General features: G+C 37.2%; 1 protein-coding gene across 17 annotated transcripts in view; it reads left to right on the top strand.

The window, feature by feature from the left end:
• Positions 1 to 2,956: 2,956 nt before the first annotated feature.
• The window catches only part of RIMBP2 (RIMS binding protein 2), a 153,512-nt gene continuing 139,623 nt past the window's right edge, over positions 2,957 to 16,845 (top strand). For 12 of the 17 annotated variants that reach the window (XM_042805400.1, XM_042805393.1, XM_042805406.1 and 9 more), the window contains exons 1-2: positions 2,974 to 3,055; positions 3,773 to 3,907. In XM_042805400.1, coding sequence (XP_042661334.1) covers positions 3,782 to 3,907 — 126 coding nt within the window. In that variant the 5' untranslated portion in view covers positions 2,974 to 3,055; positions 3,773 to 3,781. Of the gene's footprint in view, positions 3,056 to 3,772; positions 3,908 to 16,845 lie in introns of those variants that run through there. The other 5 variants (XM_042805404.1, XM_042805403.1, XM_042805411.1 and 2 more) reach the window with 3 other exon arrangements.

Genomic DNA, 16,845 nt, shown 5'->3' with positions numbered 1-16,845 from the left:
GCATGGAGTGAGGCAAAAAGGGTGAGAAACGGCCCTGCGAGCACCCAGGTCAGAGCAGGGGGAGGAGGAGGAGGTGCTGCAGGCCTGGGGCAGAGACTCCCCTGCAGCCGTGAGGGAGAGACCAGGGGGGAACAGATCTCCACGCTGCACCATGCCAGAGCAGCTTTTTCCTGAAGGAGAAGGTAGAGCAGTTGGGAATGAGGGTGTGAAGTTGAGCCTGGGGAAAGGCAGGGGGAGAAGGTGGTGTTTTTATTTTTGTCTTTATTTCTCACTACCTAAACATGTTTTAATTGGCAATAAATTAAATTTATTTTCCCCAAGTCAAATCTGTTTTGCCTGTGACGGTAAATGGTAAATCTTAGCTCAATCCATATGCTTTCTCATCTTATTTTCTCCCTCCACCCTGCTGAGGGGGAGTGAAAGAGCGGCTGGGTGGGCATCTGGCAGCCAGCCAAGGTAAACACATCACACTGCAATAGAAAGGCTTAATATAAATGTTTGAACAATCCAACTTAAAATATGTACTTTGACAGCTATAGCAGTATTTCAGGTTGTTGTTAAAATATGAGTATCTGCTGATATGACTCGCTTGGGGACATACTTGCATTTTTATGAAATACAAATAATATAGCTTTCAGGTTTTTTAAAACTTGAGAAATTTTTTCTTTTATTTTTTTTTTTTTAAATATGACATCCCACTGCCTCTGTAAACATGAGTCCTCCATTTTCTGAAGTATAAGAGCTGTTGGGAGATGCTTAAAAATTGAGTATCTCTAATCAAATTTTGGTCCTGCTGAACTAATCCAGAGTTCATGGATTTTTGTTCAGTATATTACAAATGTAAATAATATTAAAAATTAATATTCAAATTTTTATTGTGCATTCACCAAGTTTGGATATATTTGTATTAGTGATATGAACATGCAGTTGTGCCTCAGCTGTGCCCTTGGAGGGTCTCTCCCAGTCCCCCTGAGGGACTGGGCAGGGCTGGGATTTTGGGTGAGCTTCACTGAGCTTCAACACCAAGGAGGAGCCATGTTGTGGGCTGGCTGAGCAAACACAGAGAAAGGGAGCTCCTCGCTGTTAAACTGTAGTTCAGATCAGTCGAAAGTTTCATTTTAGTTTTTCACCTGTTATCAGTGCCTGGGCCTTCATCAAAATGTGGGTGTGAGAAATATGACATTGAGTATTTTCCTTTCTCTAGCCCAAAAAGGGGGAAAAAAAAAAGGAAAACAGGCAAAACTTTTATATGGAAAATAAGAAAACATACTTTGTAGACTTTGGGGATTGCACATCACAGAATAATGAACTGAGAATTCGATTGTCCTCTCTAAAATTAGGTATGAAATACAAGAACAAAATTTAAGCAAAGTAAAACCAAAAGAATGCCTAACTCTGCTATAAGTAAAATTCTACACCATCTTAAGTTATAATGTCAGTTTTCAACCACATTAATATTCTTAGCTGAATATGACACAAATCAGGTGAAGTTATTATTTCTGTATTAAAGCTACACCAAAATGGTCTTACACGTAGACCGTGTTGAAAAATTAGTAACTTGTTCAAATTCAAGTGGCAATATCAGGCTGGAAATGGTATTTTTTTGTCTCCTGACTTAGTTCTAGCTTAACTGTAAAATGAAAGAGCTTCAAATGTGTCTGCCTTTGTATATTAATTGTGCATTGAATTAACATAGAGGACACTATGTTTTTTGGAAGGTTTTACTCAGTGATAATGGATTTTGAGAAAGGTGACTAAATGATACAAAAAATGGGATCTGCATAGCTGATAGGGCCACATAAACAGCTTAATTTCCTGGACAGAATAATATTTTTTGTTAATTTTCCATTTATAGAGATATCTAGACTATTTTGTCTAAAAAAAAGCCAGAGGAAATAGATTTAGTGAAGGAAAATGTCTGTTAAACTGTGCTGATTTCTAGGAATGTCTTTTGTTTTAGCAAACTGGCTGTGTATTCAGCAGCAGAATTGTGAATATCTGAAGGATTGTGAGGCTCTTACACTGAAGCACCTAATACCTGTTTGTTTTAACAGTACAGATGGACCCTCCTAATCAAAATTAAATTTATTACATGATGCAGAGTAGTATCTTGCCAAATCAACCTGTGTCCCTGGGCTAGGTTCTCATACTGTTGCTGAAGTGGTGTACTATCCTACTGCACAAGAGAGCCCATTGGGACAAGTCAAGGAGTAAGTAATCTCTGGGTGTAAAGCAGGAAGACTTGAGGCATAAAGAGCTGTGAACTGCTGAGTCTCAGAAGGGACTTTCAGTTTCTTCCACCACTCTCACACAGTAAATTTGACTGCAGAACAGCTGATTCCGAGTGAAGGTTTCACAGCATGGTCAAACGTGCCTTTTGTAATACAGCATCTCAGATGTCGCTGGAGTACAGCTTCCAAGTGAGGTGCATGTTCAGCAGCAAGTATAACTTCTTAGCTCTGTGATACAGTGCTGAGTGAAGGACCAGAAGTAGTGGCTAAGCAGCAGCACTATGTTGCCATCAAGTGGTAAATACACTGATGTCTATATAGTCAGAAAGATCATGGCTGGCTGGCATCCACTGAATGAAGAAATAATATGAAAATAAATTGTCTGCTTTTCATTTCTTTGTGTTATCCTTAACTCTTTACTGGTGATTGATCAAGTGAGATTGTCTCTTGTTCACTTATTGTTTGAATGAAAGATCTGAAGAGGAAAATTTTTCAAATAATGTACTTATAGTATGACTTTTGAAAGAATTTGAATTATACTTTCCCTCAGACAAAGCTTTAGCAAAAATGACATGAAAAATGTGTTTTCTCTTTACCAGTATGTCAGCCCTTCAACTTCATTGACACTGTCATCCAATAACACTGCTGTCATTACAAAAACAACTACCAGAACATTTCCTCTAAAGCAAAAAATACACTTTGTCAATGTTAAGGCCCAGCACCTGCAACATATCAACAAACAATCCAAAAGTATAAAAGATCTGGAGATCCAACTGCTGCAAGTGGAGTGCGAAGAACTCAAAAATCAGCTAGGATGCCTGAGGGTAGGCAAAAATCCAGTTCTGTTCTTATTATCTAACTGTGCTAGTAAACAGTTACACTGAATATAGTTTATTCATAGAGGTGTTAAAACCAAGTAGAAAAATAAAAAGTTTTCTGCTTAGTTTTCCTCCGAACAGATAGTTTATTGATATTAAATATTTGTAAATTATCAGGTCTAGAAGAGAGCTTAGGTCTGAATTCACAATACTTCTGATGCAGCCTCAAGTTAAGATTTTCACTAAGGATATAAACTTGTACTTTGGATTACTAAGTGGCATTCCTATACTTTGTAATTACTATTGAACTCTTCTCAGCATTGTCTTGTACTAATTTTGTGCCCTATGAGCAACATCTCCGAGCCCTTTGTTACAGCAGTATATCATGTCAGAGGAACTTATTCCACTTTGCAAAGATTGGAATTGTCCATGTTGTTTTCTATCTCAACCTAACCTGGCTTGATTAATAGCCAGAGGAAGTTTATTAAGCATGAATTATTGGGATACTCAAAGTGTAGTATGTTGTACTGCTGATGCTATGAAGAGAGATCTTGCTTTTTAGGTGGCAGAGGATTATTAAATTAAGCAAAATATCACATGCATAAATATAGATAGTGTTATAGCAGATGTTGTTGTTTAGTTAGAAATTCAGCTATGACAAATCACATGTTACTATCGCCATATATTTGAGAAAATAGAAATTGAAAATTTCTTGTCATGCAGGAAGGACTGATGGGGCAGAAGCCAGGCAACACAGAGGAGTTACTGAAACAATCTCAGAAAGAGCTGTTGTGGCTTCAGAGACAGCTGTCCTTTATCTCCACAGGAGGCTCTGTGTGTGTTTTGGCAGCTAGCAAGGTGAGCTTCTTTATTATTTTTTCAGTCTATCTCACTGTACAAACTGGAATTAGAAAGGGAAGGGTTTATCATCATTTTGGCTTGTTTTATTGAAACATCATATTGCAAGATTTACTTTTCATACTAATAGTACTAAGAGGAAAATTCATTTTTATGATGTACTTTAAATAATTGTTTCATGTAATTCAGAAAGACCAGAAAGAACATGAAATCCATTAAAGCCTGTGAAAGGTTACATGGTTAAAATGGCATTTCATAGAGCGCTATCATATACAGAAAGATGTCTTATGTTCTATCTCTTTTTTCTAAAGCAAACTGTCTGTCAGAAGGTAGAATTGTAATACTGGGATTGTTATTCTGGGGGGATTTCTTGGCCTGGCATAAAGAACTGTAATTCCCTTTCTTCTCTCAGCAACACTGTTATAGATGCATTCCTAGTTACCAGCAGTCCATCCTCAGCATAGCTGTATCTAGCCCTAAATGGGAAAAAATTGCTATCAAGCTATATGCTTGATGCTGATATTTGGCCATATAAAATACCAAATTAATAATAAACTCTTTATATTAACAATATCCTAATGCCTTACAGTTCCAGTAAAGTGTGAGTTCTCATCTGCTGTGGCATAACAAGTTGAATATGTCGTTTTAATGACTCAAATTTCTAAATGTTTACTTGAGATAAAGAATATGTGTTAAAATCTTCATAACAATGAATCTGTGCTGATAGTTTTAAAAATTAGTTGCTATTTTATTCTCAGAGTGACTTAATTTATTAATACAATTTTCCATTTTTTAAAACAAGATTTCCATAAATTTATGTTACTTTACATAATATATACATATAGATATACACCAAGCCACACCCATGTACAGATATACATGTTTTAAATCCACCTATGAAAAGGAACAAGAAGAGTTGGTTTGGTTCAGTGTAACACATCAACAATGCCATTAAACAGTGATCTGACTTATTTTCAAGCATGAAGTTGGCTTAGCAAGTTTTTGTTTGTACAACTGCACATAAAACAACGGATACGTTCATCTAGTCTCCAGCCTAGACAAGATAGATTTCCAAAATGTGTCACCTGGAATTTTCTGCTATCACTTTGTGTCATATGCTGCGGATCTGTATTTGTTGCTGGTGCAGTATGGTAAGTGCTGATATAGTCATAGTCATAAGGAGCCTTGGGATTTGAACTCATGTAGCTCAACTGAGAAAAAAAAAATATATATATATATATAATTTGTGAAAATTTGACCTTTTTTTTTTTTAAATAAAAGAAAACAATTTATGCCACACACTGGTTATAAAAGTAAGAGTACACTTGCCTGGTGGTCAAAATGATCGTCTAATCTGGGAAGGAACATAAGATCCTGAGTAGGAACAGCTTTTATTTCTGAAAATACCAGAGTTTTGTTGTTCCCACTACAGTCGTGAGTAATCTCAGGGAAGGTCATCTGGGGCTGAGATTTACATAAAAGAGTGGTCTTGGATACCTTATTTTTAGATGTTGGACTTTCAATTCAGAAAACTGTAGTCTTTCTAGAATGTGCCAAGGTAGATCCTCAGGGAAGAAAGCACACATTGTCTATAACACTTTTCCTCATATATATATTTTTTTTTTGTAATATCACAGAACCAAGGATCAGATTTTTTTCATTTGTATAATGATGGATAGATTTTTCAGAAGCAATGAATTATTTTGAAGATCACACTGTGATACTCTGCACCATAATTTAATTCTAAATCTCTGAAGGGAAATTCTTTTCATCCAAGTGACAGTGGTGGTACTCAGTGTTGCAAGAAGCTTTGGGGGGTAATGTTCTTAATAAAGCACTTAAATAGACTGATGCTTGAAAACTGGAATACCCAGAAATATAGGCAATGCCAGTTTGGAAGTTTTCCTTAGCTGTTTAGTAAACATCATGGTTCAGGGTTCAAATTTATAATGGATTGGAAATCTGGATAAGACAAAACTTGAGAAAGAGATCATCTTCTGATTTCCTCTTCCATGGCTCTTAATACCTTCCAGTGTATCATCTGGTGCTGACAGCTCCTGGACATCAGGACTCTCTATGCATTTCAACTTCATAAAGAACTATTAGGCTTTGGGGAAAATCTGGATCCTTTTGTTAATGCCAAACTTTTCTGAAAATTCTCCTCCTCTTCCTCGTTATGTCTCCTAGTAAAACTGTGGGGAGAAGACTGATATTTTCATAGGAACTGTAAATTAATGTAGGGAGACATTATTAAATGAAGAGATGTATTTCTGCAGATACTTTAGCAGAATTAAATAAAATAATGCCTTGAGAGTGCAATATTTAATTCTCCTGATAAATACTGAAAAGAAAATACAGAAGTCCCATTCAACATAATTTCATACGTTTTTGTGATAATTTAACCTTCATCAGCCTTGAGAGTTCAGTTACATTATAGTGAATGCACTCCCAAAGTGGTCAGCTTCTGTAAATCAGATCACTTCTGCTGGGGGTGGGGGTGGGGGAAGAAAAAAGGAAAAAATTTTAAAAAGAGAGAGGAAAAAAAATATATTTAAAAAAATTGATTTCTTTAGAATCATTCCCTGTTTCCCCCTACAGTGTCTCCCTCTAGCTGCTGGGGAGATGATCACTGCATACTTAGAAGCTTTGTGTAAATATATTATATGCAGTTTTCTTGAGTAGGGGAAAGACAGAATGGTTAGGATGCTCCAGGTAATCTGTTTTAATACCCTTCTGCATTTGAGTTTCTAAGCCTTCCATTGGGCAGGCTGGAGAGTGAAAAAAAAAATTGCAGCTCACATTTACAGTTCATTGGCTCGTGCCAGTAGGCCACAGATGACCTACTGAGAAGATCCTGTGATAGCATTACTTGGAGGTAAAATAAAATCTCCCAACACCCACCTCCCCCTTTGCCACCCCCCCATTGAAAGACACCCTTGCTGCGATCCCACTTGCTGCTTGTCAGCTCCTGTCTGTGCTCCCTGCTGCTGTGTCGGGGTTAATACTATGTGAAAGAGAAACTGGCAAATAGGGAAAGCCATCTTTGTGTGCGTATGTGTGTGCGAGCACTGCTGTTTCATAGGCTCTGGCAGCTGCTGCATGGCCGATGATGCTTGCTCTCTCTTTTTCACCCTGCCTCCCTGCAGACAACTAATGAATCATTTCTAGCCTGAATACTAGCAGTGCAAACACACCAATGCTGGTGCTGCCGACGCTGCCGCCTTTCTCTACAAGGCTGTAATTTGACACAGTAGACTGCAGTTCTCTCTCTGCAATGATCTTGCTGAACATCGGAAGCACTTGATTTGAAGGTATGCTGAGATTTCACCCTTTCTAAAAATAGCTATTTCTGTTAAATGTTTCACGGGCCAAATGAGGGTGGGAGGGCTGAAGATTTGTAAGTGTGTGTGTAGGAGAATCCTCTTTTTAGTTAGCAGTAATGCAGCAGTAACTCTTATCAGAGGCAGACAAACTTTATTATTCTGCTGCAATTTGGTGGTGCCCTTCACTGGATCTTTTCTTCTAGGTGATGTTTAGAATCATAAAATGTGTTAGTATCATGCACGAGCACTAGGTAAGGGGATTAAACTCTTGCTAGATTATTGCATCCTCCCTCCTATTGATGTTTAACCTGATGTAATTTTCCTGTCACTTTTAAGGTTAAAAAAAAAAAAAAAACCACTATATTGACAGGTTTGATGTTGCCATGTTTCTTTTCTGTATTAGTGTCTGTGCGCAAAGTTAGTAACCATACTGGCTAGCAGCAGCTCCCCCCCCCCACCAAGCCCCCAAGCACAGTACATATTCAGAGTTATCTGTTTGCTTTGCAGATGTATATTGTCATGTCATGGCAAAGTCATCAATGTGACTACTCTTCCATACAGATATTCTTAATGAAATTATACATGGCATTTGTCTGGCATCTAATACTAAATTAGACCAACTGCAAGTAAATATCTCATCCTTTTTTGGTAGGGAGAGATCTGCAGCTATATATATATGGACACAGTATATGTGGCAGTATTTGTGCAAAGTATGTTACATATATGAGTATGTAGAACAGAATAATAACATTTTATTATGTTATGCATATAAATATGCATATTAACCACATATTCCAGTTAATTAGTTAGCACGTACCAGTATGCTGCGCTCAGTATTATAGGGGACACTGCACGATTTTTTTATTAACCTCTTTTCAAAATTGGCTATTGCCTATAGCGTTGGGCAGGGAAGGTATGCCTTTCCAAGAGTGATGGTCGACATTACAACTGTACATGGTCTTAGTACAGTTTTAACTGAGGAAAATGTAAGTGCATATGAAGGCCTTGGGCTTTCTTTTTAAGCTACTGTTGTCTGTTGTTTTAGGGGTAAAACACTGACGAGGCTTTTTTGTCCAGTGCAGATAGCGATGCAGAGTTTATATATAAAATAACTCAGCAAAATAACTTATTAATGAGTCTTGTTACTGCATCTTGTAAATACAGAGTCTGTTCCTTAAGTGATTTGATATATTTTGAAGAAATATCTAAAATCAAAACCATTGATCTTAACATTAATAATTGCACCAAGTCTGATGAGACAGAGAAAGAATACTATGGTTGCCATCATCAAAATACAAATAAGGACTATTGCTTAGCAAGATAGAAGAACTGCCTTAAGAAAAGAGCATGAAATATTAAAACACAGATCAAGCAGTACAGTGGAAACTAAAACATCTCCATAAATTCAATACAATAAAAAATAATATACATGGACTTACATGAAAGTTACTGTAGTCACTTTATATTTCAGCTTTTTTGATGAGGAGGTATTATATTTTTATTGGAGGAGGGCTTTCAAATCTACCTAGCTGACAAATGAGGAAGGCAATTTGGATCAAATCTTACAGATGTCAGTGAGGATTCACCACTGCAGACATCCTTTGAAATACATATGCATTACTTCTGGTACCTTAAAGGAGGGTGTTGAATCTTTTTCAGGTGGCTCTGTGAATTTTGTTTAAGATATCTGGTGGTCCTGAACAGTGGCTTTATGCATACTACTTCCTTTTTAATAGGAAAAAGACCTACTCTGAATGAAACTAGTGAAGCGGTCATGCTACCTGCAGACTAGAGAGCAACCCTGATTTTTCATAGCTATATATCTGAATGGGTTCCAGCCTGTTAACGTACAGCATGACTGTATACTAGAGGCAGTGAACAGATGTGCAGTGTTATTATATACAACTTTATATATTTGGGTGTATCTGGAGCACCTTTTTGAGAAATTTAATGTGTTGAATTTTCTAGAATTATAACCAAATTACAGCTTTAAAATGGCACGTGGTTTTTAGGGGTAGGAAAAATGAGATGGAACAAGATATGGGACAGTGCAGTTCCACGGATTTCTGCATGAAAATGATGTGAGTAGCTGATAGATGTTACTTTATTTAACTGAAAATTGCAAGCTCAGAAATCTTAAGCATCTCTGTATGTGGCCAATCTTGCACTGGTATAAGCTAGGTATGTACATTTGCATATATACATAATACGTATTTCTTTGAATGTCAGCTCATTCTGTTTTAGATATGTGTTAGATGTGCATACTCACTGTAGTTTAGGTAGGGGTGTGATATTGAGTATGAAATGAATGTATAAGCACAACAGTGTTCATTCTGGTAGTAGCTTATCACGAAAGTCCGAACCTTTATGGATTGCCAGGAGTAGAAATAAGATGTCTGTGATCTCTGGATGGTTAGTATCCTCTGGATTTTCCTTTATGTGTGTCAAATGCCCCACCACTTATCCAAATTAAATGTCAAAAATCATGCTGATTTAATTCTGAAATAAGAAACCAGTTGGTCATGCATCACTGTACTGTCCTTTCAGTATTTATGTTGAATGAAGTGTGGTTTGAGAGTCAAGGCTGTTTTTCATTTAATTGAAATTGTTATAGGCCACCGTCACTGCTACAAATAATGTCAGAGTAGCTGATTGTTGATATTCTAAACTGACTGCCCACCACAGATGGGAATTGTCATGAAGCATCACTGACAGTAGCATTCCCCCCTTGAAGTTATTACATTGGAATATATTTTTCATTTCTGATTAAAAATAGAATTGGAATGTAGCGACAGTGCTGAAAAAAATGCAGCTTCTTCAAAGCAATGTCATCAATCCAGTTTCTGTTCACCAGTGAAAAAGAGGGCTTTTGTCAGGCTTATTTGCAGAGAGTGGGCTCTTGGTAAACAGTAGTGATAACATTACCCTGGGAGAACAGTCAATGATCTTCTGGAGCAGCTGGTTGACACTGAAATTTGAATGTGGTCACTGAAGGTTTCTTTGCTAACTGTAACCATCCTGATAAATAACATGTTCGAGTCATGTTCGTTCTGTAAAGTATGATTGCAAAGCCACCTGTGGTTGGCATTTTGGTGAGGAAATTAGAGTGGCTTATAGGCTTGTGGCTCAACACTTTGTATTGTGCTTGTGATGTGGCAGTTGATAAGGAAATCAGAGTGTTACTTCCAGCTCTGCCACAGATTCTGTGAATGGCCCTGGGCAAAGCACTTTGAGTCTCCTGGGCTCTGTTCTCTTTCTGTAAATGGGAATAATAATGAACCCTTTCCATTACATCCTACTTGTTTTATCTACATAGAAAATGAAATCTTCAGACCGAAGACTGTTTTCTCCATTGGAGTGCTAAATCTCAATGGAAGCTTCTAGGTGCTGCTTCTAAATCACTTGGCAGTATTCATTGTATGTTCTTCATCTATAGAAAAATATTTCCAAGTGTCAGAAGAACCTGAACTGATTCTGATCTTTTTGGAATAACATTTGATTTGCTAAACTTTCTATTATGCCCATGGATATGTTCAGTTTGGAGTGAAGAGCCTAGTTTACTTGATGATGGCAGTGGTTTGGTAGAAGCATTTACAGGGCAAAAGTCAGGACAGAGGAAATGGGAATGTAAGTCAGTTTTTTTTTTTTTTCTTTTTAAATTGTCATACAGTTTTCTATTTTCTGTGTTATGAACAGTGTAACACTTGGTTTCTAAGGCAATAAGTATTACTATGACAAATGTTTGACACTGATTAGCAAGCAGCAGCAATGCATGATAGTACAGTGAAGAATCAAGGGGAAGGCATTGCAAAGATGATAGTATGGCACAGTCTCTCTTCTGTGTTCTCATTTAATGACAATTAGAAACTATCTTCCATTTTTTCTTTAAAGATCATCCTGTAGTAAGCTCTTTAGTGTGCTACCTTCCTTAAGGTCTGATCTGAGCACAGTGGGCTGATGGTCAGTCAGCACATGCACCCCTTTCTTTCCTTGTCTTTTTTGTTTTTGTGAGGATCATAAATAATTTTTAAAGAGAGTTTCAATTAAGTTTTTACATTGGATGTGTGTGGGGAAAAAAATGACAGTAATACCCCTTCTTTCCAGTTCTGGAAGGAAAATAAGCTCTTTTTGAGCCAGGTTAACTTGTTTGGGATTGGTTTAGAAAAATCGTAAATCAAGACTAAATTTCTCCAGAATCAGTAATTTATTCCAGTGGTTCACAATTCCAGCTCCTGATGAATACCTCCTCCTTATACAGTTGAAAAATGCTATTTGTTACTCCTGTATGGAATATCATGGTGCCTTTTCACTGACATGGAAAGTGCATCTTTAGTAAGTATATTGTCCAATTTGCTTAAAAATATTCTCTGATATTAATCATCAGAGACTTTTATGTTTGTGCCAGTTTACGACAGGAGGGATAGCTCAGCACAGTATCTCTGGGAGGGTGCTGATGGGCTAAACTCTCACTGAAGATGGATAGAGTTGATGGTGCTTAGAATTCAGCTGGGTGAAGCTCACAGTTGTCACTATAACAAGCAATACGTGGTCGAATCTGTCTCCTGTTTACTGCATTTTCCCTCTTCTGGGACAGTCACAGATTTACCTATTTGTTAAAACCTCCTTTCTGTTCTCCCCACTTCCCTGCCCCCAAATCTGTATATACTTCAGAACATTAAGAATATTCTGTCAGTTCCAGGAGTCTATTTCTTCCTTTCTCTCTCGTTTACTGCTTGCTAATTAAATTTTGTAGGTGGCAGTTTGAAATCTTAGTGGGATGTGTCATGTGACTGCTAATGCTCTGCAGATCTCTATTACATAACCTTTAAGTAGTTTGGGAAAATGTGCTTGTGTCATACTGGGCCTGACATAAGGCGCTGTCTGAAGCCAACAGTCTGATCAAGTTTTTTATATACAATGACTGTAGAAATCTTGTGGATGGTTTGTTCTGGCACGAGATTTGTGCCCTCAGTTGTCAGGCCAATTGTCTTATTTCCCTGAAATGCTTTGCAGCCTGCCCTGTCTGCCTTTCCTGCAGGGTAGAAGAGGGGAGGGATTAGATTTAAACACTCTGACATGCCAGGTAATGATCGAATAATATTAAATGCAGTATGCTAGGATCCCTTCTGTCTTCCTGATAGCTTTGTTCATTTTAGTTTTGAAGTGACCAGAGTACAGAACAAACATAGAAAATCTCTCAGTCTGTCCCTCCACCCCTTCACCTCCTATGGATCTTAATTGGGCTCTGGTGCATTTTGCAAAATGAAAACATAAATCAATACAGAATATAAAAAAAATGCTATGTAAGGATGATCAATTTTTAATGCATGGTAATTCATTAAGTTAATGTTTTGCAAAAGGGCCACTTTTATAAATGACAGCAGTGTATCCACTCATAGAATAATAGCTCCTCTAGCTTTTTCTGAACCAGTGCCACCATCTTTTGGTCCTACTTCACAGACAGTTTCACATTTTTGCTGCCTAAAACATATTTATACACTATCCAATGCAGCTTAAGCACTCCATTGCTGATGGACCAGCTCTGTGCCCTGAAGAAAGTAAGTCTCATTTTGGTTTCCTGGCCAGGATGTGGGCCCTGGAGGCTGGGTCTTGTCTGTGGCTCTGACATTTGACATGCTCTGTGTTCTCAAGTAAATCACAGGAGAACCTTCTGCCTCAGTTTTGTTATCTGCTGGAAAGGCAATGAGCTGCTGTAGCCTTGCAACAAAAGTTACAGTTAGAAATTAGGAACAATGAGATGAAATTTTAGTGGGTGGGTTGTTTGGTTGGGTTTTGTTTCTTTGTTTTTGTTGGTTTTGGTTGGTTGGTTGGTTTTGTTAATGAAGTCAGATTTTCAAGTTTATAACTTCTTATTGAAATCTGTGATTGTGTGAACCTGCATTTCGTTCTAGAGTAGCCCTTAGTTTGTAATAACAATTTTCAGTAAAATATCTTTGCAAAGTGCTTTTAAGAATGATGCTTGATATCATTCTGTCCATTTTGCAGATGGGAAATTTTCAACGTGCTTCAGGTTTATTTGCCCAAGATCATTTAGCAGGGTTAATGCAAATCTATGGATATTGTTTGCAGAGTCTTGTCAAACATGTTATCCATTGTATTGCTTCTTTTAATTATATGTTGTGTAAGAAGGGAGGAGGGAGAAGTATTGATCATCTAAAAACAGGCTTTCTTTTGTTTCACTTTAACTCACTGTTTACGTGTGTGCTACTCATAGTAAAGAGTTTGCGAGTGTATTAACTTTTTTTAAAATTACTACTATGATAAATCATGATGGCTATACTCAGTTTGTCTATTCTCCTAATAACTGCCTGCTTACCTTCTGGGTATACAGAAACTTCAAATGGTTCATTGCTGGAAGGGGTCTCTTGCTCAACAGTCTTAAATCATCTATACAAATGTATATACTGTACATTCCCTGTGATTCGGCAGCTTTGGCTTATTTGAAAATTAGATAGGTCCAGTTAACACTTCTGAGTTATCATGATTGTTGGCTGCTGGATGAATTAGGATGAGAACAAAGAAGCAACTGTAAAGCAGTTTTGTGTTTGTGTGGTAGGGCTGATGGGTACAGCTGATGCCTTTGTATTTTAAAGGAAACCTGTCATTAAGGCAGCTGTTTCTGTTAATAACATGCAAGATGAGCTCTTCAGGAGCTGGACATATTCCAGTTAATGTGCCTTACGGTCATAGAGTGAGGAAAGAGATGTGACCGTGTCAAGCTCCGTCCTAAATTGTTTCAGGATGCAACAAGTGGCTGACCCGAACAAATGCACGTATAAAACATGAAGACTTAAAATAGAAGATATTTTTCTTGCACTATCAGCAATAGTCCAATGTCTGTTTTATCTGAACTGTCTGTGCTCTGTGGTACCTTGCCAGTGATGAGTGTTAGGGAGCAGCAGCTGTGACAATCTTTTCTTGAGGATTCCTACCAGGGAAGAAATACAAGCATGGATTTTACAGGCTTTTGAGTAACAACCTGTCTAAACACTGTTGATAAGGGAGACGGGATTTGGAAGGAAGGGTAGATACTTCATGTCATACCAACTGTCATAGCACTGATGGCTCAAATGGACTTAAGCTTATTTCCTACGATGGTGGTACGTCACACCTTTTCTTCATAGTTCTGAAAGGTGAAGTATCTCATGCAGCTAGAGTAAAGCAACCCTGCTCAGTGAGTTCTTTGTAGATATTGATCCCACCAGTTAGATGCAAATGAGAGTTCTGCCAGCTTTGATATTGATAGGTATTAATTAACATAAACCTTATGCTTAGCTTGCAACCTTTCTAGCTTTCCCTCTGGAAATTTTCTATTTCATTTCAGTAAATACTGGTAAAAGGAAATGAATATAAAGAACTCCAAGCTTCTGGTATTTTTATGATCTAACGATAGAAGTTTTGTAAATACATAATTTTTGCTTGATACATGGATTATGGAAATTGTCTTAAAATAAGACAGAACAATTTAGAAAACAGAATAAGACAAAGTTGTCTACGATGATAAGCGCTAAAAGAATCAAGTAGTGAATTAGGTCACTGTACTGCTGACACCAATGGTGTAACGCACTTGTGTCTACAGGGCTCAGGAGTTTTTATTGATTCAGCAATGCAATTCAGTGATGCAGCATTTGAGGTAGCACAAAGGAGAAGCCTCCTTCTCCTTCCTTACCCCACATTTTAGCCACTTTCTCATATGTCTTCTTTCCCTTCTCCCCATATTCTGGTTTGTGTAACTAAAATTTAGTCTGTTTTGTAAAAAGTACCATCATATTTAGACAACATTGTTGATTTTTAGTATCACTTTATTTACTAGCATTTAAGAGACTGTGCTGCTATTGAAAAGGATATTTGTTCAGCTCTGATTTCCTGTAACTAAGTAACAGGATTTTTTCCCTAACATCACTGAGTTACATACTGTAATGTGTAGATGGAACTGGACTATAGTTGAATTGGAGGGGATGTTAAGCCCTCTGTGCTTTAGTGTTTTGTTAGTATTTATTGTATCTTATTTCAGGTCCTGCAGGAGCCCAGAGATTGTACTATGGGAATTTATTGTGGCTTTCTTGTGCCTTAATCTTAAGCATCTGATAGCCAATTTTGCCTGGACTGACTGGCTCTGGAATCTGATTCAGTATGGCCGTTTTCCTTACAATCCAGAAGAATGACTGTTAGAAAAGAATCTTGATGTACATTACTGTTTGAGTAGGTTTGTAGATTTTTTTTTTTTTTCAGATGGGAGAAATTATTTAGCCACAATAAGGGAAAACCAGAATTTGAGATTAATTTTTCAATTCAGGAGCTGGAGGTAGATTTGTGGTGCTGGAGAAGTTATAATGCCATAGTTAGTTTTAGTCCCCTCACCTAAAAGAAATTACTGTTTGAAAGATAAAATGTTGTGCAATCCCCTAGGAGAAATTATTTATAATATATGCATTTTATTCTGCAAAGGAGAAAGGTCTTTTGTGCATAAGGAAAGGTGACTGGAGCAAAGCATTCACCTATACTGGTGTTCTTTTTGAGTTTGGACCAGGCTAGTTTCCCTACTTTGTATCTCTGTGCACTGTCCCTTTATAAAAGTTAGATCAGATGCTGTAGGATTTCCCAGGCAACTGAATGAGGAAGGAAAAAGTGAAGAGGCTTAAAAAAAAAACCACAGTGAGAAGGCAGAGTGGAAAATGGAATGATGTAAATAAGAAATCTTGATGATAAACCTACTAATTCTGTAGGAACATTCATTTATTTTTGATATGTATGAAAGGATTCTCTTGGTGTCTGGCCAGACTTGCATATTGTAATAATTTCATATATGTGATAGCTTGGTTGATTTAATGCTGAGTTCAGCAATGTTCTTTATTAAATACTGATGAATGACAGTATCTTCCTTAATTCCTTGTCATTGGTCCTGTCTTTGTCCTCAGTAACTTTTGACAATTTAGCTTTTTCTAAGCTTATAATTTGTGGACTGCTGTCCGTTCAAAACTAAAATTCACAAGTAAGCAAAAGGGGTTGTCCTTGACATTAAATCTGCCTTGAGGATAAAAATGATCTTTTGTTTGTGTGCGTTGCCAAGAGGACAGAATTTTCATATCAATCATGGCTCTTAGAAAAATACAGAATTGAGGCATGTAGCATTATGTATTTTGATTTTATAATATTCAACATTCATTAAAAGTATAATTGCTGGCATTAACTAGGAAAAATAATGCATGCCTGTGAGCTGCAGTGCTTTTAAAGGTCCATGTTCTTATTATTAGTATTTCTTAATTTATTGGAATGACTTCAGGGCTGAAAAGGTTTTCTTTCATAACGGGTTGGCACAGTAGGTATTTTTCAGATAAGTGGTAAATCTTTTCTCATGTGCATGAATCCCACTGTTGTAATCCAGTACAAGTGTGCATGGGAAGAAGTACTTTTGGAATTTTATAGTCCCATCAAACCTACTTTATGGAAGAAGGCCTTTGAATTCCCACAGGAACATTTAACTATCACTATTCATCATTACTGGATTCATAATAGACTACTATTACATAAATAATACAAACATCAAGTAAACACTTCAGGGGAATTTTCACAACATCCTACTCTGTGTTGCAT

Source organism: Tyto alba, unplaced genomic scaffold (assembly GCF_018691265.1).
Source record: "Tyto alba isolate M040663 unplaced genomic scaffold, T.alba_DEE_v4.0 Super-Scaffold_44, whole genome shotgun sequence".
Lineage (NCBI taxonomy): Eukaryota > Metazoa > Chordata > Aves > Strigiformes > Tytonidae > Tyto > Tyto alba.
The sequence above is the reverse complement of the archived record's forward strand: the minus strand, read 5'-3'. Positions and strand labels throughout refer to the sequence as shown.